This window comes from Ornithodoros turicata, chromosome 9 (assembly GCF_037126465.1).
Source record: "Ornithodoros turicata isolate Travis chromosome 9, ASM3712646v1, whole genome shotgun sequence".
NCBI lineage: Eukaryota > Metazoa > Arthropoda > Arachnida > Ixodida > Argasidae > Ornithodoros > Ornithodoros turicata.
In genome coordinates, this window is record NC_088209.1 from 1,476,171 (window position 1) to 1,500,486 (window position 24,316).

General features: G+C 45.8%; 1 protein-coding gene across 3 annotated transcripts in view; it reads left to right on the forward strand.

Moving 5' to 3' along the window:
- The window catches only part of LOC135368048 (centrosome-associated protein 350-like), a 168,599-nt gene that overhangs the window by 129,472 nt on the left and 14,811 nt on the right, over positions 1 to 24,316 (forward strand). For 2 of the 3 annotated variants that reach the window (XM_064601126.1, XM_064601127.1), the window contains exons 23-27: positions 10,967 to 11,039; positions 11,105 to 11,138; positions 14,882 to 15,033; positions 15,877 to 15,976; positions 19,239 to 19,462. In XM_064601126.1, the coding sequence (XP_064457196.1) occupies positions 10,967 to 11,039; positions 11,105 to 11,138; positions 14,882 to 15,033; positions 15,877 to 15,976; positions 19,239 to 19,462 (583 nt within the window). The remainder of the gene's footprint in view (positions 1 to 10,966; positions 11,040 to 11,104; positions 11,139 to 14,881; positions 15,034 to 15,876; positions 15,977 to 19,238; positions 19,463 to 24,316) is intronic. The other variant, XM_064601128.1, reaches the window with a different exon arrangement.

The window sequence follows — 24,316 nt, forward strand, 5'->3', positions numbered from 1 at the left end:
TTTTCAGGCTTCTAGGAGCCATAAACTCTGTCAGATTTACCAACTGAAAATTTTTCGGAATAACCAGGAGATCATGAAAAGCTGCCCTTGAACGCCAGTTTTGTGGCAGCAGCGTGGGATTGTACCTGATTTAAATTTCAGCTTTTTCTCTAGAGTTCATTCAGTGATGTCTCTCCTCCAGAGGGCGCTAGCTTCGAAAAGGTCCCTCCAAGTTTTGTCCTTTTTTTTTTTTTTTTTTTTTTTTGCTCACTGCCATGTGCTATGTGAGAACTATTAACGTTGAAAACATAGAAATTACTTGCGTTGTGGAACAAATAATATTCACACAGTACAGTAACTTTGAAACAGCAAATGTATGGTGAATATCAGAGTTCGAGGTAACTCGTTACTGTAACTTAGTTCCTTTTTTTGGTAACTTGTAACTTATCTCGGTGCTTTTGCGTCGCGGCAACTTTCAGAGGAACTCATTCCTTTTTCAGGTAACTTTGCCAAAGTAACTTAAGCTAAGTTCCAAGTTACTTTTAATTCGCTTTTCCCTCAGGTCCACATATTCTATTGCTTTCTCGCTGCTGCTTTCATGGTATTTTATGCCATAAAACGTGATACTCAATCAGTGACAGTATTTTATTCAGGAAGTAAGAGCCACTGCCATTGATCAAATGAAGCTGAACCATTGTGTGGCCACGGGGGTAAGATGCAAAGCGTTCGAATTGTTGGACATAAATGAAAATGATCTAAACGTTTCGCACTCCTCCGCAGGCAGCTCAAGGTCTAACTCAACTGCTCACGCGCGCTGCACCTGTGTAGTTCTATTTTGTGTCCAAAGTAACTTAGAAGTAACTCATCATTTTTTTTTAGTAACTCAGTAACTGCGAGTTACATTTCAGGCTAAAGAACTTCGTTATTAACTTACAGTTAACCCTCGATAAAGTCGTAAAAAACGGAAAATATTTTGAGATAAGCAGGGTTTTAAGTTAAGCGGACAACAAAAATTACGTTGCCACGATGTTACCACAATGCACTATGTTACGAAACGTTAAAAAAAATGCGTTCCTACAGTAATACGGCTCGTGAACAATTCCGAAGCCATTTATTTCTTAACATCATCTGAGACGGAATAACTCCGTAATAGCAATCTGCTTAGCATTCGCGTCTGGGAACAAGAAAGTATCTTCAAGCACTTCAATGCAACGCACTTGACGATCCTTCCGGCACGTCACTACCGTGGGCACTCTCGACCATTTCAGTATCACTCAGTTCACTGGTACTGGGACATTGCCGTCGTAAAGCGCATAGTCCTCGATGTTCAAGTCCTCCAAGTCACTCTCCCCACAACATGCGAGGCGCATCACGTCGTTGTACAGCCACTGAACTAGTATGCTAGCTCTAGTACGGTGGTGGAAGACCAGAAACCCGCATGAATGAAACAGTTCACAATAATGGGTTAATGAACTTGTTGCCAGGCCTTTGACAAGTGCCACCTTCCACTCCAAAGTCGGGGGCTTCGATCTGCGTTGTTCAGCCATCACGCCGCAAAAAATGAAACGAAACTGAGACGCTCGGACGAATGCAGAGGAGGAGGAGTGATGTTGGGTGGAAAGGGGAGTGTAGCCTGCCTGCCACAGCTAGCGGCGCGCGAGTCACTAGGACCTTGACCTAGCCTGGGGGACCGAAGAATGCACATTATCAGCCGTAGGTACGCTAACCCACCGGTGATGGAATTTCGAGATACAGTAAAAGCTCGTTAATTCGAATCCCGCGGGGACACGAAAAAAGTTCGAATTAAACGAAGTTCGAACTAACTAAAGATAAAAGGAAACAGTCAAAAACAGCATTGGTAAGGTCAGTAAAGCTTACGATTTTTATTGACGAAAAAAATTAGTGATCGCTTGCTGTTTGTGCCCTCGAAATCTGAGCACCATCAGCTTGCGTTCCAAGGCACGAAGATGGTGAAGAGCCTCTTCTTGGCCTTCTTCATGACTGAAGAACTGACGCGCAACACTTAGCGCGTCCAAAACCTGCGATGGGGACGGTTGCACTGTCGTTTCCTCGACCTCTTGATCCTCTTCAGTTTCCTCCTCGGGTTCTTGTCGGCCCGACACTTCCGCAAGGATGTCTTCGTCACTCCGAACACCGCAGACCACCGCAGCGGTATCCGCGTCAACGTAATCAGAGAAGCGCACGCCTTGGAGCGCCTCCTCATGCATGTCTGTAGGAACATTCTCCTGGTCCCATATGTCATCAGTCAGTTCCTGCACACAAGTGTCCTGCGCACTTGAGCTGCTTTGATCAATGAAACCGCTGTGACGGAAACAGTTTGCGATAGTACGGGGCGTGACTTGGTCCCACGTGCGCCAGCATGTGCAGTGCTCCAAGCAGAGTCACGGTGTAGCTCGGACCGCACAAGATCATACGCTCCAACAATGACGTCTATAAAACGACTTCATATTCTTGATCACACCCTGATCCATTGGCTGCAAAATCGCGGTGGTATTTGCTGGCAGGAAAGCTAATTCGATAGCCTTCAGTTCGACGTGCATCTTGTGCGCAGAACAATTGTCAATGATGAGGAGAACCTTTCGGTTCCTCAATTCAAGCTTTCTGTCCCACGTCGTGAGCCATCGCTTGAAGAGATCGGCGGTCATCCACGCCTTTCCATTGGCAGCGTACTCCGTCGGCAGCGTTCGGATGTTCTTAAAGCACCGCGGCTTCAGAAACTTCCCGATCACGAAGAGGGGAAGTTTCTCCGTCCCGGCCATGTTCGCTGCCACCATCACCGTGACGCGTTCCTTGCTGCGTTTTCCGCCCGTGCAGCTGTCCTTTTTATAGGTGATCGTTCTGTCCGGCAGAAGTTTGAAAAACAAAGCAGTCTCGTCTGCGTTGAAAATGTCGTCCGGCGAGTATCTCCTCAGATAGTCCTGCAACTGTTCGTTTTTCCACAACATGCAAGTTTCCGCACTAACATTGCCACGTTCACCGCACACTCTCAGGAACACAAGTTCATGTCTTTCCCGAAATCGGTGAAACCATCCATCAGATGCTGTAAAGTCCTCGATGTTCAACCGGAGTGCAAAGTCCGCCGCCTTCGCCATAATTATTGGACCACTTAGGGGAACGTCCTGGCTTCGCATCTCCTTAATCCATGCGATCAAGGCATTCTCCATTTCGGGGTGCTTCGCATGTCGAAGCCTCTTCCTCTCGGGGGTGAAATCCTTACTTTCGTAGAAGTCTTCAATGGACTTGCGGTTTCGGATGTATGTCGACAGCGTGCTTTTTGGTATCCCGTACTTTCTCGCAATGTCACTCTTGCTGATCCTTCCAGTGTCGACTTCACGCAGAATGTCCACTTTGTCCTTCAGCATTTTCGATCCGTATTTACCACGGGACGACGTCGGAGGCATGGCTGCAGCAGTCTGCACGTGGCGAGATCACGAGAACGAAGCCGTCCACACTTTACTCAGCAAGGCGTTGCAAACAAAGAGGAGGAGGAAGCGGGGAAGGGATCTCTTCTCAAGAGGAGAAAGGAGGAATGTCTCCCACTCTATGTCTCTCCCCCAATGGGTGACCGCCTATCTAGGCCACGTGCGGCGCTGGAAGGCTGCCAGCAGCAGCGCGAGGGGGCACCCGAGAAGTTCGAATTATGCGCAGGGCGGCCGATTTGAGTGCGAATTAACGAGCTACTTTATACATTGATATGTATGGGAGCTTGGCGGGACCGCGATGGCTTGTTTGAATTATCCAGAAATTCGAATTAACGAGGTGTGAATTAACGAGCTTTTACTGTATCCGTACTCTGGCAAAAAAAAAAAGCTTCGACTCAAAAGGCCCCAAATACATAACGAGCATTACGACAAGGATCGGGATGCACAAAAAAAATCGAGATAACCGATATTTCGAGATAAATGAGTTCGAGTTAACGAGGGTTTACTGTAGTTACATTTTTCACATGGTAACTTAACTCGTACCGAGTTCTTTCACAGGTAACTTCTCAATCTATGGTGAATATGATGGTGGGCGAAGGTGTGGACACTGAGAACTTGAGGACCCACATTATGGCAGCAAATCTTTTAGCGACGGTGGCGCTCTCCTGCAGTCGTGCGAATAAATTTATTTGCATAACATGGCTATTATGGCTGTGGTTGAAAGAAGAGATTCCATTGTGTCATCATTGTGCTTCTACCCACTTTTCAGCTACACACAACTCTACCTAATTTTATGCAGTACATGGCATTTGGTGGTTTATTGATGCACCATTGAAAACAAGGTTGTTGTTCTGCGGTTCCTTATGCTACAAAACTGGTAAAATCTGCCATCACAGTAGTCCAAACTATCGCATTCTAATCAAGGCCCCGGAAAGTATGCGAATCTCGTAACATTTCTGCTATGCAGTAGCCATGCATTTCAACTAGAGATCTGACAGCCTTCGGGGGCAATGAGTACTACTCTAATGCGCTACGCTGGTTCGAGAACATCCGTGGTGTGAAGGATCTAAAAACACGAGAATGAACGAAAAAAACAACACGAGAATTAAATAAGTTTCCAGTAACATTAGCATAAAGCGGATGTTTCTCATAAAACGGCATGCACTTGCAAGTGCCACGAATGTGATGCGGAAAAAAAAGAAGAGTTTCTAGCGGAAGTAATATTTCTAAATAATAGACAAGGAAAAGCACTTCAGCATAGTACTCACGATAAAGCGGTCTCCACAGTTGTAGTCGAGCTGTAATCCTATGACACCAGTCTGGCTGTAGTGAAGCCACTCTGGCGCTCATTGTCCTGTCACAGTGTTGTAACTTACAGACTTTAGATTACACAACCAACATCTATGTCACACATCACTGTAACAACATAAGGAACAAAAATCGCTCTCCAGGCGTGCTGCTAAGCAAGCAACCATTACACATGGACAGTAAACGCATTGTTCATCACGGGAGCAGGAACGCGCAAAACACAAATACAACAATTCCAAATTAGCTTCATTAATCCTAACGAACCTTACCAGAAATTGTAATATGATTTTTCAACTATAAAGTTACTTTCTGACTGTTCCTATAACTTCGTATTGCAATCTTCATGGAAACCTGTCCCGGTACCAAAACTTCCCCCAAACATCTTCCCCGAAACCTTCCTTCCCCGAAAAACTTCCCCGAAACCAAAACTTCCCCCAAACATGTGAACTAGTCTAGTTCGAACTGGCACCACTTCACTTCCAGTTGCCACAAGTCAGCTTGAACTGGTACCAGTTCACTTTCCAGTTGCCGCCAGCCCAGCTTGACCTGGTACCAGTTTACTTTCCAGTTGCCACCAGTTTGTTACCAGTTGGTTCCAGTTGACCACCAGTTAAACTGGGAACGAACTGGTACTAGTTGACTTCCCAGCTCATTTTTTCCCCTGGGTGCGAACACCACACTTACAACAACAGACCCAGCAGCCTTCTTGATGCTGTGCGAGACCTTGTGGACGTACGGAATAGCTGCAACCCTTGAGCGCCGTCTATCCACTTTCACTCTCCCCTCAGGAGGACCTCCACGAGGCTGCTGATCAACTGGGTGGGGAACCCCGCAGCCTCAAGTCTCCGATCTTCTGACTGAGGACTGGACTGCACTTGGTGAGTGCGCGAACGCATGAGAGCACTACCTGTGTCTTCAGGGGCTATGCCACGATTGACCAACGTCTAGTGTGCCGACGAAAAAGGTAGAAGGCCCTTCCTCGAGCGCAAGGCATATGCCCAGCAAAGATGATGAGGTTCCGCAACGGTCTCCGTGACAAGGAATCCAAGTTTGCCTTCAGCCGGCAGTTCTCTTGTCAGAGTGAACACTGAGAGGATATCACTGAATGTAGTCGTGACACGTTGATTCTCCCACTCAAATCCTGCTCGTGACAGTCCAAGATAATCAAATAACCATCAGCGTACTGAAAAACTTTGGTGATCCCAAGGTCACAAAGGCCCAAATGAAGTGTCCTGTTGAAACGTGCCAACAGAAGGTCACTGAGGCCGTGTGCAAGACTCGACCGAATGTACACACCAGCACCATCAAAGTCAATGAAGGGGCAACTTAGGTAAGTGCCCAGTATCTTAAAGAAAGTGTGAACATCCACACCAATATCATTTTTGAAGCGGACGTCGCCGTAGGCTTGAATGCCCTCACTGACAACTTGAAGGAGCTGTTCTTGAGGCACAATATAATTATATAATACAAGTCCTTGGCATCTAACGAGAAGGTGCGAAAGGCACATGAGCTTAGGCTACGGAAGATACATCATGGGGATGCCTCACCAGGAACAGGTCATCCACTGTTAGGGCAGAGAGAGATTTCTGCAGGAAGAGCCCAAGCTGTTGCTGCCACAATGACAAGGATGCAACCCTAGGCAGGGAAATAAACAACAGACAACAATTCCCTCAGACACAGCAACAAAATTTAATAGCGAAACCGTCACTTACGAGGGGTGTTCAAGTGAAACCAGGACTTTCTGTCTCCTGAGTGTACAAATGGCTCGTGCTACTTCATTTTCGTGGTTTTCACGCGCGGCAGGCCTCCGCGTTCACCACGTGGTGGTCCAAAGTTTGTGCAAAACAGAAGACACGTGCTAGACAAGATGGCCGACAACGAGGTGAGCGCGCACATCGAACAGCGAATTGTCATGAAGTTTCCCGTGAATGAAGGCGTAAGGTCATCTGAAATTCACAGAAGACTTCAGGCTCAGTATGGCTACGATACACTTAGCCGCGACTTTCTGTCTCCTGAGTGTACAAATGGCTCGCGCTACTTCATTTTCGTGGTTTTCACACGCGGCAGGCCTCCGCGTTCACCACGTGGTGGTCCAAAGTTTGTGCAAAACAGAAGACACGTGCTAGACAAGATGGCCGACAACGAGGTGAGCGCGCACATCGAACAGCGAATTGTCATGAAGTTTCCCGTGAATGAAGGCGTAAGGTCATCTGAAATTCACAGAAGACTTCAGGCTCAGTATGGCTACGATACACTTAGCCGCGACTTTCTGTCTCCTGAGTGTACAAATGGCTCGCGCTACTTCATTTTCGTGGTTTTCACACGCGGCAGGCCTCCGCGTTCACCACGTGGTGGTCCAAAGTTTGTGCAAAACAGAAGACACGTGCTAGACAAGATGGCCGACAACGAGGTGAGCGCGCACATCGAACAGCGAATTGTCATGAAGTTTCCCTTGAATGAAGGCGTAAGGTCATCTGAAATTCACAGAAGACTTCAGGCTCAGTATGGCTACGATACACTTAGCCGCAGCAAAGCATTTGAGTGGTGCAAACGGTTCCGAGACGGCCGTACATCGGTGCAGGAAGATCCCGTCCGGGGCGGCTCAGAGCCCAGTGTCAGAGTTCCTGAGAACATCCAACTTGTGGAGCGCCTGATCCTCAAGGACCGACGGATAACACGTCTCGAACTGGCTCGAAAGACGGACCTTTCCGTGGGAACGTTGAACACTATCATTCATGAACACCTCCAGTTTCGGAAAGCCGGGCCTCATCACCAAAGGAGTCCTCCTCCTACAGGACAATTCACGCCCGCATGCCGCGCATCTCACAACACGCACCTTACAGGAACTTGGCTGGAAGTTGCTGCCACATCCCCCTTACAGCCCAGACCTCGCCCCCAGAGATTTCCATCTCTTCGGGCCACTGAAGGCGTTCCTTGGGGGTCGCCACTTCAGCTGCGACAACAAAGTCAAGAATGCGGTCCGATCATGGCTACTACGCGCCAGTAAGGATTTCTACGCTGCTGACATCCAAGCTCTCGTGAAACGCTGGAACAAGTGCATTAGTGCAGCTGGAGATTACGTTGAAAAATAAAACTAATTTATCGCCTGTAAGTTCATTTTACTTTTGCGAAAAATGAAATGTCCCGGTTTGACTTGAACACCCCTCGTATATACACAACCACCTCCGGAGAGGGGGTATGGGCACAAAGGAGGGCTTGCTGACGCAATGTCTACGTGAAGCTATCTCTAAAGATTCCCTGAGTAACCTCCGCCACAAATTCCTTTCTTTACACAAAACTTCGGTTTAGGAGAAAATAGGTTTACAATTGTTGCATTCACGCACGTGGGCTACAAGTGCATTAGAAATGTGATTGTTCCCCGTATTTAGGTTATGCTCTTGCAGCCTATGAATACAACAGTTGTCAACCAATTTTCTCCGAAACCAAAGTTTTGTGTAAAGAAAGAAATTTGTGGTGGAGGTTACTCAGGGAATCCTTAGAGATAGCTTCACGTGGACATTGGGTCAGCAAGCACTCCTTTGTGCCCATACCCCCTTCCCGAAGGTTGTTGTGTATATAAGTGACGGTTTCGCTATTAAATTTTGTTGCTGTGTCTGAGGAATTTGTTGTCTGTGGTTTATTTCCCTGCCTCGGGTTGCATCCTTGTCATCATGAACCAGCTTGTCTGTGCCCTCTCTCTGTTGTGGATTGTTGCTGCCACGTATGGCACTCCGAGACGATAGCGTGGACCCCTTTTTGTGTGTTTTGATGGTGAAAAACACATTTAGGCCAAGTGCATTGGCCTTCTTCATGGATGCTACAAGTCTCATCAGATTAGCTTGCTCCTTTTTCACTGCAGTATTGGGAGCTATATTCACCTTGATGAAATTGTCATCCAGAGCTTGTCATCTGTGGAAAGAACTGCAAACCTGCCTTTTTTGTCTGTCTGAAGCAGCCTAAGACCCTGTCCACAGAGAAATACTACAACGTTCCCAGTATTTACCGGAGTAGTTTACCCCACGTCGGTGCACTAGAAGTTGGTCAAGCATGGCATAGCCCTGGAAGCCATAGGAAGTGCTCTGATGCGTTCGTGCACTCACCAAGTGCAGTCCAGCTTTCAGTCACAGGTTCGGAGACTTGAGGCTGTGGGGTTCCCCACCCAGTTGATCAGCGGACTCGCGGAGGTCCTCTTGAGAGGAGAGGGAAAACGGGTAGACGGCAGTCAAGGGTTGCAGCTATTCCGTACGTCCACAAGGTCTCACGCAACATGAAGAAGGCTGCTGGGTCAGTTGGTGTCTGTGTGATGTTTACGGCGCATAATGAGCTAGGCATATTGTGTCGACGGGTCAACGTTGGAGGAACTTTTAAATTTTAAACAAAAAACATATCATACCTTACGTCCAATGCCGCTTCTGTGGGAAGACCTATGTTGGTAAAACTGGACGGTGTGCTAATGACAGATTTCAGGAGCACACTGGTTTACTTGGTTCAAACACTGGCAGCAATTTAACCATTCATTGTCGCGATTGCGGACGCCTGCCTTCGCTTAAAGGCATACTTGCGTTAAGATGCTATCAAGATAGAGCCAGATAAATTTCCGAACCAGTTCCGATTCATAATAGAGGTGATAAATGTGCCCTCGGTTGGCCTCCTCCCCCGAGAGATAATGGTACGTTAATCGCTAAGCCCTTTCATGTGTTTTTCCTGTTTTCTTGGCTTCTTTTCGTGCCAAAAAGTTTTAGTTGCTAGTCAGTGCTTCCTTTGTCTGCATCCGGTCCCGCCCTTGCGCTGTTTCTTCGTGTTATTGACTGTAGCACTGTCTGATAGCATTTTTTCTGGCATGTCGTCTGGCAACTCTTGGTGGCAAAACTGGCATTGCGCTCATCTGCACGTGCACCTATATCCACCTGGTCTTTCTGTTCAGTTGTGTCTCACATGATTAGCAGATAGTGACATTGGCGCATATTAATCTAAAGTAAGCGAATATTCCCCCAAAGCGTACCTTCCCAGTATCACGGCCAACCCACAGCGGCAGGATAGTGTGAGAAATCAGTTGCTTCACTATTTTCTAATTATATTTCCGCAGTCTCCTGTAGGAGTAGAATGCCAGTTCTCACCAAGAGATATTACGGTAAAACCTCTTTAAAACGTACCCACGTAAGCCGTGGTTCCGCTTTAAAAGTACTCAAGCTGAGTTCGCGACAGGGGTGCCATTAAACCAAATCCATTCAACAACCGCTTAGGGCACAGTAGTTTTCGCATATGTGTTGCATTTTCCGTACTGTTTTCATGTTGTCCCGTCATATTGACTGCCATTTTGGTTGCATACGGGTTACAGAGACTGTGAGTGAAGGTGTCAAGCACGTTGCCAGTTATCGCATTATCTCATGGGTACAGCCAAGCAATCCTCCTTTCAAAGTGTGATGTCACGAGAGAAGGAAAAGAAAACCCTCGCATGAAAGCAAGGTTCAGCTTGTTCCTCTCTGCCTAGCTAGTGAAAGGAACAACTTTACTCTATGATGATGATTGGAAAGTTTCATTGTCAGGGCCAATACCCTACCCTATTGCTGGTAGTAATGTGGAAGTCCTACTGGTTCTACTGTGTCCAAAAAGGCCAGAAGACCTCGGAGGCCATAGCATTAGTGGGCTGGATTTGGCCTTTGACAATGAGAGGAGAGAGAGACAAACTAATTGAGGCGTGACCTTCATAAACTGAAAAAGGGGGAAAGTGTGTGGCAAAGGTGTACAGCGAAAAAGGAGAAATGCGTGGTGTGCCAGCAGGCGAAAATAGTGTAACAAATTTCTACCAGTCGACATGAAATAAAGGACTGTGCAGATTTTGTAAAGTGTTTCCCATTCACACGTGGGTGTGCATGTACGATTTTGGTAATGCCGTACTTCCGCCTCGTAATACTTGCTTAGCATCACTGCCAGGCACGCTTGAACAGGGTTCTACTGCACCCTGAAAAGCCCATCGGAGCCTATCGTTGAATTGCCAAGCTTGGTATCGTATCAGCAAGCGGTACAATAGACCAGAAACTGTGGTCTTGACATTCTTGTGATGGATATACTAGTGGTGTTTGTTTGACCTATGGTTCACAGTGTTGGTAGGGTAATGTTTATTCCGATGTAATTCTGCGACACGTGGGTCCTCAAAAACCCTCGAATAATTTCTCTGTACAAACCCTGTCTAAGTGAGCTGTTCTCAGATACTAAGAGTTTCTTTCTGCTTGTAGCAGGAAGCTGATGCTGATTCATCTTGTGAAGAAGGGAACACTTCATCAAGTTCCAAAATTGCTTCATGTGACAGTGAGTTGCATTCAGGTTCTTTTCCTTTTACTCTCCCACTACTATAGCCTTCACTGATTTTTCAGGTCCTGATGTTGCAGCTCTAAACTCCAGTAAAACGCAAGTATATTGCTCTATCCTTCGTTCCATAATCCATTCGCTCTCTTGTAGAGCCTCGGGTTCAGGGTTAAATTCGGGGAAACTTGCCAATGAGCCAAGGGAGGCACTTGTACAGGTTTGGGTACTCTAACACTGGGTAACACTAAAGACAGTTGCGGACCGATTTTCGGACTTCTAGGAGGCATAACATGAGTCAGAATTTTTAGTAAATAGCATAAATTTACTTTTATTTCAAACCATCGCAAAAAGGTATCTGTACATGTCTCCTCTGCAGCAGATACACACAACATTTTCAGCTAGTACGGTGAAACCTGCGCACAACGATATACCTTGTAAAACAGTCATTTGTACTTTTACCGTCAAAATACACGTTGAGAATGGACATAATGATAAAGTTTGCAATTCTGAGTGTACTTGTACAGCAGTACCTGATGGACCAACTTTTAGCCGTCGTGCCTTGTGTCAGGAACAGAACACCAGTTACTCTTATATGGATACCCTTAGTTATCTTATCTTATATATATAGTTATAACACGGATACCCTTAGTTATCTCTAGAGATGCAAAATTTCCGGAAATTTTGAATCGCTCGGAAAAAAACATTTCCTTTCGTATTTTTTTCCGAAAAAATGGAAACATACATTGTTACTGCTCAGTCAAAGCATTGCCAGCCAAGCCACAGCATACAATGAGCTAGAAACTTTAGTAGTGTTCACCCTCTAGGCATAAATGCGGAGCAGAGCATCCCATGAGACTGCTGTCTACTCAGCGATAGGTAATTGGAACAACCTGACCAGAACTCCGATATTATGTGAACGCAATGGCGATCGCTTGGAGCAGCCAGACGGAGCTCTTAGTTGGTGGTTGTTGGTGAATTAGAGGCACCTAAGGCACTGTTGGCAGGTTCGAACGCATCGAAGGCACGAAAATTTACATTTTTTAATTTTGTTGCCAGTAATTGGCTACTTTTCCGGAGAGAAGGAAAAAAAACGAAAAGTAGTTCTTTTTTTTTTCCAAGAAATTTTCGTTTTTTTTTCTTTCCGTGGCCTCGTATCTCTAGTTATCTTACCCTTTGGGGATGGAGGTCCTGCATGGGAATTCCCTTCGACGGAGTTCCTTCGACGGCTGACCCCAGAGGTCAGCCGTACTCTGGTGACATTTCTACTCCCACTTCCTGCCAACCTCTGTAAATGATGGCGTCGCAGCCATCGCTCCAGAGAAATGGAAAGCGATAGACTTACAAGTGAAGTTAGCAATCCTCGAGGATGATCACCATGAAGCGAGGGTGACGTCTGTCGTGCAAAAGTACGGCCAGTCAACAGTATCAACAATACTGCAGACTGAGGAGAAGCTGCAAAAAGAAGCAGCCAATGCGAGTGCGAAGCGCAAAAGAATTTGAGAATGAGCCTACGAAAAAATCCAAGACGCACTTTACACGTGGTTTTTTGACGTACAAAGCTGCAACATTCCAATCAGTGGCCTAGTGCTCATCGCGAAAGCCAATACTTTTGTCTTTCTTCTTGAAGAAGGGGCTTCAAGCCATGCAGAGGTTGGCTTCAATGTTTTAAGGACCGATACAAAATGTTATACAGGAAGATTGTTGACGAAAGTGCCTCTATGGACAGCTCTGGGAAGGCAGCGAGACATCTTTTACGGGTATGAAGAACGGGACATTTATAGTTGTGATGAAACTGGACTGTTTATAAGATGTTAACATATGCCTTCAAGGGGGAAGATTGCACAGCAAGGTGCGATTGACAGTGTTTCTTTGCACGAACATGGAACAAAGGGGGAAGACCACATCCCTGACTTGAAAGTAACACCGCTTATGACAGTGCAGTTTCTGAGCGCAGCACGGAGTGAGATGCACCAGACCACGATACAGCTTTCTGAAAGGAGGCTTTATTCCGCCAACTCCCGAAAGCTGCGAATTCAACACAGCTGTTGATATAGTGTCCACTGACCATGAGGATCAACGTCTGTCGCAATTGGTCCTAGATTCGAACTTGAGTCATACAGGGACTTGTTTTTAATGGTGACCAACAATGAGAATATTAAACCAGAGTTTCGGCAGTATGTCAAGGATCATGTTCCAGCAAATGGGAGCTTCAGGGGAACGAAACCACAAGTATTCAAACCTGAGGACGCGTGCAATTGATCTGCTCTGTGGCATTGAGAAGCATACCTTCTGTTGTTTGCAATATGTTCAAAGGCCTGACGAGACATTACAAATGTGCATGATGTCGTACATCAACAAAAACATAGAGTAGAAGCATCGAACAATCCCCAGAATTCGCCTGCTTACCATCTTGCTGCTATGTCTCGAATCAGGCAGAGTACAAGAGAAGAAACATATTTATTCCACAAAGGAACATAGCGGCTGCAATAGAACCCTGCACGGACCGACTTTTCCGGGCGTGACCCGGCCAAGGCCGAACCTTAATGTTTTTATGCGGCCCGGCCCGGTGACTCAGCGCGTGCATCCCAGCCAGTATTTCCAGACGTGACATAAGCGTTTCTGGCACTTATCGCAAAAATTTATAAGTACATTTATAAGAGGAGAAGACACAGTCGCAAACATACAAGAACTGTCGTTTTGACACCACAATAGCACGAGACCAAATTAAATCCAGGATGCACGCGGAGCACGTTACCATTACACTGCCAAGTTTTTGTAGATGTAGAGGATGCCGTCCACAAACTCCTCCCAATCCTTACCCCTCTCACCAAGCTTTGCGAACGTGTTTGTGAAAAACGTGACGAGTCAGGAGCAATGTAAAGTGGCTTTGAGAATGTTATATAGGGTCAAATGATGCAAGCGTGTGACAATATGAAATAATTAGTCCTCCATTGCGTGGAATTAGCTGCGTGAGCCTTACTCTCGGAAACATGTTTGTCGGCCCATGCAGGGCTCTAGGCTGCAATGCACAAGTGGTACAGGCATCAACTGCCTACCTGAACCGGACTAGAATGAATGCATCCCCGCGCATGCTACATGCTTTTGTGGTTGTGGGTAACACCCCCTAGAGAGAGCCTTTCATGAAAGTGCTCATTATCCCTTAGATTACGCAGCAGATAATCACAATAATACGCAACAATATATATATAACACTCTTCCCTTCAAATATAGTCTCTCAAATAGTCAGGTCTTCGAGTCTGTCGAGTAGAACTCCTCAGACAGGATCACTGCTGCTTCCCGATGTGGTCAACGTGACATTTCCACAGAGACCCATCATCCAACAGTACTTGATAGGATATTGGCCCGGTGCATGATCTGACGCCCAGCCTCCGACGTTGTCCCGCATTTGAGAAATTCTTAGCGAAAACAATATCTCCTGGACTGAAGGTTCATGCTGGATGATTATCTTGTGCCAACTGCTTTTGCTTATGCTGCTGCTCAAGGTCCAAATTATCAGGGTGCACGCAATCCAGCGCAGTTTTTTTTAACATCAACTTAGAGACACTCTCCTGCGTCTCATGTTCTTATCGTTGAGCAAAATCCTGGTTCCTGCTCTTGAGCATTCATGCATGCTGTTTTTCAACCTGAATTTGCACGAATAGATATCTGTTGAAGCACAACCCTGGATTTTTACTACTTTGAGTTTCAGAAGATATTTCCCGAAGACTTCTGGCCCTAGATTGCTAGAAAGAACACCTAAAGGAGTCTTCCGTAGTGTGTTCTTATCATGTTCACGTGCATATACGTAGTTTTAAATACATACTTATTTTAGCTCGCAATTGTAGGGTTTTGAAGGAATGGCAGCAACACCTGGAAGAACGTAGGAAGAACGTCCAGGATCTTTTAAACTGGCGAGAACGGCTGAATAGTGAAGAAACTGCCGTGAGCACCTTGGAGCGTCAAGCTGTTGCTCTGTTAAAGGCTGCACCATCGAGGAGTATGCAAAATATTCATATTACTTATACATGTGGGCATGTTTTGCATTGCATTTCATAAAAATATAAATAACATTTGTGTACATACATGTGCCCTCTATGGCTTTCATTTTCTCCCATGTGTGTACGGAGTGTGTTACTTGCTCTCTCTTTTCTAATTGACTCATTGATGCCTGCATGGGCGAAGGAAACCTTTTGGAATCGAGAAAATCACTCGCGTAACTCACTAATTTTCCCGTGAACCTTGTTTTTGTGTTGTAATTTCGCATTTGCTTTGCCATAATTTAGTTCCAAATGATGATTGTGAGCGGAACAGGTGAAAGGAAAAGTTAGGTGCTCTAGGTGCACTGAGACAGGATTGAAATTTGCGTTTCTCTGCTTGTATCGCTTATGTGGGTTGGCTACTTGAAAGAGGCTAGTTAACACATGATGGTTTGGAAGCACGTGCTTGCTACTAAACTTAAACATTTCACAACCTGTGCTGTTCCGTACATATCTACAAAGCCACTGTGTTAGTAAGAGAAATGACTCCAGTACACCATAGCGTTAAAGAAAATTTCTATACATTACCAGAACATAAAACACAAGAGAGATATTAACACATTTGATTTGCTTGAAAATAAGCAGTAACACGAACAAGAGAACACAAAAGCAGTCAAGCACCATAACATAGAAATTTTATTTTCGTACAATCTCTGTGTGTATTAGGTATTTATCTAGCAAACCAAGCAAACAGTTTACTCCCAAAGATCTTTGGTGATGATGTTCAACAAAGAAAATGTTCCATTTTTCCATTTGTTCCATTTTCAGTTTCATGTAGTGGTTGCATTCTGCTACTGTTTCAGATAAGGCAGTTATCTCTCTCAAGACATCACAGGCCTTGGCTGCAACAGATGAAGCCTCCTCAGAACAACAGGAGACATCCAGTGACCAGAAAGGTGAAGGGTAAGGTATTCACCTCTTACTTGGCTGTGCAGCATTACTGTAATCCCGTATGGCAAGAAATGGCATCCAGAAATCCCAGGTTTTTATAGAAAAATATCCCTGGATTTCAGGTTTCTTTTTTCACATTTGGCAGTTACAGTACAGTAAATCATCGTTAACTTGAAGTCGTAAAATCCGGGAAAATTTTCGAGTCAACTGGGTTTCCAGATGAGCGTGATACCGAAATTTTCAACATGTGGCAGTGGCCAGTGCAAGAAAAAACAGCCATGCTTACCTTAAATAGCTGGTAATTTCATAAATTATTTATTTGATCGCTGTCAGCTGACACTGAACAACGTTGTGATCCTTGTTTGTTTAGTGTCTGGTGCCAAAGGCGCGTCCTCCAGTACCTCCACGCACCGCATTAGGCAACCTTCTCCACTGCTACACTCAAATCTGTCGCGAAGCAGCGTCAGCATGTTCCTCGTCTCCGCCGCAGTCGGAACCTCTCGTGGCTCTTCGACGTCCTCTTGGGAATCTACTTCGTTCGTGTTATTCGAAGCTGCGCGAACAAATCCCGCGTAGCTCATATCACCTGTAACCGGAACATCTTCATCATACAGCGCATACTCTTCAAAATTTACGCATTCGTCAATGTCATTTTCTTCAGTAAGGTGTAAGGTGGACCACATCTTTGCAAAGTTCATCGCACTCGCTCGAGTCTTTAACATGCGGCTCTGGTGAACGTGCAGCACGTGAAAAGCCGCCATGTGGAAAACAGTTCGCAACGGATACTGTAGGCACCTGCACCCAGGGATTGTGAATCAGATGCGTCAACCTCATTGGCCTTTCCGTTGTCGTATGACAGCAAAACACGATAGAGTAAGCTCTTCCTGTACAGCTTTCGCGAGATCTCGATTACACCTTGGTCCATCAGCTGTAGTACGGATGTCACGTTGGGGGCAGGAACTACAATCTGATGGCATCAAAGTTCTCAGTCTCGCCATGTCCGGGACAATCCTCCATAATGAAGAACACTTTGTGATTGTCCCTCGCAGATTTGTGGTCCACAGTGCACTCTTACAATAAAGCTGCTGTCATCCAAGCGATTTTGTTCGCCTATAGTGTGCATCTCTCGGTAGCCACGCGTCCCTGAAGCACACTGGGTTGCGTGCCTTTCCGATGATCAGAAGGGGCAACTTTTCTTCGCCAGCTGCCCTGGCTCCAAATGGAAGCGTGATCCTGTCTTTTCGCTCCCTTTGCCCCCATACGAGAGTCGCCCTTTGATGCGAAGGTTCGGCTCAGTAGCATCTTGTAGAACAAAGCTGCTTCATCCTGGTTGAAGATGTCCTTGTCACTGTATGAGTGGTGCAGTTCGACGAGCCGGTGATTTCGCCAGTTTGCCGCTGCAGCTCCATGAACTACCGGCCTCGGTGGCTCAGTCGGTAGCGTGTTCGCCTTCTGATCCCGAGATCGCGGGTTCGAACCCGGCCGAGGACGCCAGCAACTTGGTGGCAGGGTACGAGTTGCTTAGACACGCCGTCTTCTGCAAGGGACGTTAAATACGGGGTGCCGTGTGATGAGCTTTCATCGCACATTAAAGAACCCTCAGGTGGGCAAAAGCAATCCACAGACCTACCGCTGTGGCGTCGCTCATGATCTCAGTTGTCTCGCGACGTAAACACCCAATTATTATTATTATTATTATTAAGCTCCATGAACCGCCCAACTTTCGCCATGTGTGGTCTTGGGCACCACGTTGTTCCTGGTTTTAAAACTGTCACACCATCCGTTGCTGCAGGCAAAATTCGTGTATCCCATCTGCAGGGCAAAGGCGACGGCGTCTTCCATCATCGTTGATCATGACACCGGTAGATCTGCGGCCCTGGCGTTTTGCAGCGACAGCAGTAGCGCAGCTTCCACGTCCGGGAACTTTCAAGTTGTGCACCGTTTTCGCTTACTTGAAAGGCTCTGTTGGAAGCCATCAAGGACATTCTCGTTGTTCTTCCGGACTGTGGAAAGTGTGGACAAAGGGATGCCAAACTCTTTTGCGATGGTCGTCCTTGTCTTGCCTTCCTTTTCCACTTCCTCGATGGACGCATCCTTCTGTTTCAGTGTGAGGGTCTTGCACTGTCTGCACTGTGCCATAGCAATGTTCAGGGCAACACCAATTCGCGGATGTTGGTGCAGTCGAAGGTGAAAGGTGCAACCGCGAAACGAAACTGGCAGAAACTGGCGCTGGCGCGTTCATACTCCTCTCTTCCTCTCTCCATGGTCATGGGGTTGTTATTCTGCCACGCGCTCGCACCTCCTCTCCAACTCGTGACTCAGAGTTGCAGAGGATTTACAAGCACTTGCCTTTGCAGTACGGCCTTAACGGTAGCAGCCTGCGTACAGTCATTAGCTTCTTTCCAACGGTCATTGCTTCGCGACGAAACTGAGAAGTGAAGGCAACAGAGTTTCTGCAGCACAGTTTACAGCATCCCCTCTTAGCTGCCAAGGCCTTGTCACGAGAACGAAATGAACATGTTGGTTCAGATTTTGTTCTATGCAAAATAAAATGTGTTTACGAAATATAATGTTTCGTCCACTTTTATCACATTGCAGTGCAATTTCGTTAATTTGAAGTCTCTTAATTCAAACAGGGTCCTGTCAGAGTCATGTGTTTTTGAATGGGTGGAAATGCACGGTAATCCGAACATATGAACGCGCATAACAGTTTATTCGAGTGAGATTATCAGCCCACGCCTGACTACGCGCAGTGGATTTTTAAGGGGACGAAGGCCATTCGCGTTGATAACACTGACAACAAAAATGCACGAGCGACAGCTGATGTTGACATTCACAATTGGGTTGTCTTGCAAACGGTGTTGACAGAGTCGTGACTGAATATCTGAATGCAGCCACGTATAACGAGCATTTTCTATGCTGGAATATTTTGGTGCTTACCCGTACATAAAAATTTTGGACGACTGAGTATCTCATATTTCTGGTGTCCACAGACATGCTGATCTGTGACACATGTCCCATGCAGCTAATATGCCCTGTCGTACGTTCATTCACAACAGCTCCATTTAGTTCCTCCTCTTGACTCAACTCCACTTGATTCAAACAATCCTTTCGGGATTCTACTTTACCTGGCACGTTCTCATGGAGATGAGACTGAACAATCAATGAATGAATGTTTACGACTTCACGATTTTTTTTTTTTTTATCGTTATAAGTTAAGGAAATATGGATGCACACTGAATGGCTGTCCAACTTATGTATTTGCTACTTGCAGCGAAATTCAACTTCCTGTCACAGAGGGAAGATTGACATCCGCCATCGTAAATACCTCATCTTCGACAGAGGATGCAAAATCTGAGTCTCCACGGAAGCAGCCTTTTCAACAAGAACACCTTCCACCAGGCCGAGGCCCTCTAATCAAGAATCCTCCGTTTTCAAGGTTGAAAGGACGCCGAGATTCAAGTGGTTCCGAGGATTCTTTTAACGTGTCCTACTCAGGTGAGGTCATGTAAGAAGTAACAGCGAACAGTCAACTTTTCTTGGGTCTCTCTACTGATACCACGCTTCTGTTGATGATGCAGTATGTTACACACAGCGTAAACCCTTGGCATTAAGCTTTGTGGTTTTCCTCGCTAAGCAGAGCCAAGCGCTTTCTTGCTTGTTATCACGATTCATTATCTGTCGGAAATGCTGGAAACACGGGCGTGTAATAATTTGCCATAATGCTGAAATAGAAAGGAAATCCGGAAGAACATATTGTAGACGTGAACATGACCTTAAGTCAGAGGACAGTAAATAGGCACGACACCCACTCTGAAAAGTCAAACCAGCAAATGGCAAACACTTTGGGAACGGGGCTGAAACATACCAGTAGAGCGAGGAGGCTACCAGTCTGACAACTTGTACAAGAGGACAATTGTCCTCTCATACAAGCAACTCGTGCAGCCTGTTGAAGAAGCGATGAAAGAAGATTCCAGCATGGTTCTTGACAACTGTTTTTTTGCAGAAGATCAGTGGTGTGGTGTACATTGCATCGCATAGCCTAAACTTTATCACTTAGTTAAAGGTTACATGACTAACTTCAGGCACATACGAGGAACACACTTTAATGGTGGTTACAAATGTTACAACCATGGGTTAAGAGGGTGGGGGAAGACGGTGGGCACCGATGACTAGACCCTGGATGTGCGGGACAAAAATTACTGAAATTGGGACAAAAGTGGGACAGGAAACTCTGAAGAACCGGGACAGTGCACCCGTCTCTGCTTTTATCAGCTTTAGAGTATTTTAACTTCTTTTACATCACCAAAACCAGCAGTCTGTTGCATTGAAGGTTATGGTCAGGAACATCTCAAGCTTTCTTTTTTTCTGTTTGTTTGTTTTTGCCCAGGCTTTGTCTTTTCTCCGTTAACAAATTCTTCAAGTGTGAGAACGATCGCTCAACTTGTACAAAGACGAGAGGCAAAAATCTGAGTGCTAATTTTGCATCCACATCATATTCACCATTTAGAGTTCTTTGTCAACTCTGTGTCAGGGCTTTTGTCAAGCGACTTACGAAGCTTGTCATTCACTGGTCCGTCCCAATTTATTTGATGCCAAATCAGAGACTTCAAACTACAGTCGAGCCTGTTTATTACGATCTTCGATAGAACGATAACTTTGATATTGCGATCGAATTGTTGGTTCCCGTCAGCTCTCCCATTGAACTACAGTAGAATCTCGATGATACGAATCTCACGGGGTCGCGGAAAAAATTTGTATAATCCGAAATTCGTATCAAACGAATTAAACCAAAATAAAAATTGAGGCAAGAAATTAGACAGTGACTGTTCATTTTCCGTTACTGTCAATGAAAGAGGTCGGTTGTAACGCTTTTGTGTCTCCGTTTTTGGCCAATGCTGCCCAAATACGCGAGATGATTCAAAAGACGTAACACGTGCTTTTCACCCGCGAGTCGCGCGACAGTGGTCTAAAGCGAGCTTCTCCTAAAGCAAGCAGGCGTTAGGTGAAGCCGACTTGCGAAATGGTGACGCGTAATGTTGCTAGATGTCCTGATATGTTCCCTCCACTGGGTTCTGGGGTTCTGGTCGCTGTTTTCCGCCAGAGCGATGTCACACAGCTTCGCGGTTTATTGTTGCGAGAGGGGTAAAAAGGTCAAAACAGAGATAAGGTGATAAGGTTCCGGGCCGTCCAATCCCTTTGATCTTATCTCCACCACCACCACCAAAAGGAAAGTCATTGCTTGCATTGCGCTACATGATGTAATGGAGTTCGTGGTGAGGATCGCCCTCCCTTTTCGAAAGACGCGGCAGCATGACTCACGCGCTCTCGCGTCACGGGGAACGACCTCTGTCGCATCCTCGGCTCATTCGTATCATCCGTAAAGGCCAGATAACGCGTTCGTACCATCCGAACTCTAATACATGGGAAGAATAGGCATTCCGGCCGGGACTGGAAAACAATTCGTATCATCCCGAAATTCGTATCATCCGTGATCGTATCATCGAGATTCTACTGTACACGTTAACAAAACATCGATATAATGATCGCCGCGGAAGCGCTTGCTCGCATATTGCGATCGGAATTCTCCCGGCGGCCGGTAAAACGCATGAAAATTAGAAAGCAAGATTGCACCATTTCACTGAAAACAAATTACATTGGCATTCTCAAGAGCCTTCGCCTCCGTGCCCGCTAAAGTGAGAATGCAGTGCTTTTATCCGTGCATGACTGCCGGGGATTAGATGCATGCGTTGCAAGGCACGCGACTTTGAAAGCGTGGGGGGGGGGGGGCTCGCGCGAAGTAGAGAACGTTGTTCCCTCTTAACATCGTTCTCTCGTCTTCAAGCTTTTTTTCTTGTTTTGCCGCGTGCTTGCTACGATGGCGTCCGAGGTTCCGAGACGCTTTTTGACGAGGAAAGACGCGTGGCTCGACCCTACGTTACATGCGCTCTACGGGTTTTGTACTGGTGCAAAACCGCATTGTGAAGTACCACCGCTTCGAAAACGTGTATTGGCAGACAGTTGTGTGTCACCACCCAAACACGCATCCACGGATTACCCGTGGCGGAGGCGCATTCACAGCTGCGTCAATTTAGAGCTAGATAAAATGCTTTTGTGCTCCCAACAAACGCGCATGTTCAGCGGCGTTCTGCTTGTGGCGATCTACTTCGTTTACGCGAACCTGAACGGCAATTTCTCGAAAGCTCGTTTCTAACGATACTCTGATATAACGATCAGATTTCACGTTCCAGTCGATATTGTTATAAACGGGCTCGACTGTACTGCTCAACATCAAGCTCAGCTGTTTCCGGGGCGATCAGACTCAAACATCTACCAAAACAAACACATGTACCGCAGGGTGAGGCTCGTGATTCTGCTCTGCCACACGATGCAGAGTGTGAGCAATGCAAGTAACATGCTTTAGGTTAGAAAAAGTGCTTTTGAGAGCTCGGAACGTTCCTTTCATATGTGAAGTTTGGTCAACCGTAATCAGTCTTTCATAGAGGACTCCTCCACAACCTCTGGTAAGTGTTCATGACTTCGAACTGAGTCGTACTACTGTTGGTTTCATCTACAGAGCTAACACTTAGGATTGCAGGCCGACAACAGCACCTGCGAAAAATGTAGCTCTCGTTCCTCACCCTTGTAAAAGTATCATTAACTGGTGAAAACTAGAGGCGTGCGAATATTCAAAATTCGAATACATATCTGCTTTAGCCAGGACGCTATCTACAAGCACTTAACTCAACAGGGTGTCTACCAACCTGGAAAACCTGGAAACAGGCAATTGTCAGGGAATTTTGATGTAACTGGAAAAGTCAGGGGATATGACCAAAAAGCAGCTGAAGTCAGGGAAAATCGCAAAGAAGTGCCGTGATGATGCATGGCGAATCGCGAGTGACGACCGGTGGTTGAGCGACGATGTCACACAAATGTTACCACTAGGAGCAGTTCTCCAGTATGATAAGCTCCGAGGCAGAAAAATAGGATAGCCTCAATAATACTTAATAAATAGCCTGCATTATGTGGGATCTGTATAAAAACGTAGCACGATGCATCAAGTTCCCTTTTGTTTTTGTCAGGGAATTTGCTTCAAGTATTCGAGGAAAACCTGGAAAAGTAAGGGAATTTGAAGGCTGCAGTTTGGTAGACACCCTGTTCAAATATTACTACCAACCAAGGCCATTACCACACACAGGCCTTCGTCACTTTTGCACCAAAAAACCGCGATCAATCAATCATTACCAAACATTAACCAGCAAGTTATTCCACTGTTCTATCGCAGCATTGTATACGCCCTATGGGAAATTGCTTCCTCCCATGGTATTAAGGTAACTTGTGCAGTTCTTAACAGCCTTTCTGCCCTCACACATTTTTCCAAGCTTCTTCAGAATGGACATCGGTCTTCTGGCAATGCAAAAAAGTTTGTACATTTTACGAGGTCATGCATCTACTCTGCTCCCCTTAGTTGTGGCAGGTCCTATGTCAGCCAAATAGACTGCTGTCTGAATGACAGGCTCAGATAGCACTCCAACAATATAGAAAACAATTCTTCCTCTTCAGAGGGCGTCACCACATAGGATCTTGTAAAAATTGCTCTCCAGACTTTAATAGGACCAAACCTCTGACCTTCCGCAAAAACCGATTGTCAGACACATTACTGTAATCTTTTTTCATCACTTCTTCAACAGGTTGTGTCAGTAGAGCCAGCATTGTCTTCGTTCCTGGGATATCACTCTCCTTAATTGAGACCGGTATCCTCCTTGCCCCACTTGTATGTTTACTGTTTTATGTTTACCACCTGTTGTACTTTAAGTACAATACAAAGTACTGTACTGCAGATGTTCTTAAAGTACAAAGCCCTTGGTAAGGTACTCATCAAGCACATTACAAACTTAAAATATATCACTGGACATTTCAACACTTGATTGGTGGTGAGGCAAAGTTTCGACTGTTATACTTAGAAAATTTTTAGCACGCATTTTTGCAAAGTGATTGCAAAGAGAGTAAGAGAACATTGGTAGCTTACGAACAAACAAATGATAGAATTTGCGTTTTATACATGCACAGGAAATCAGTTCTTCTATTGAAAACTCTTACTGGTTTCTCTGCTTATCCTCGTACATAATGCACAGTGTTCTCATACTGGGCTCTGAACGAAGGAGACTCGCTTCTCAGACACACGAGACACAAGCCAATAGGAACGAAGCAGCCTTTCTGGAAATTATTCGATAATATTTTCAAAGTTTTGCTTTTGTGTTGCAAATTAGGTGCTTGAGCACTTGAAACGAAAGTACTAAACAAAATTACTTAAAGTACAGCTCGAAGCAGAGTTAACTGGGGCGGAGTTTC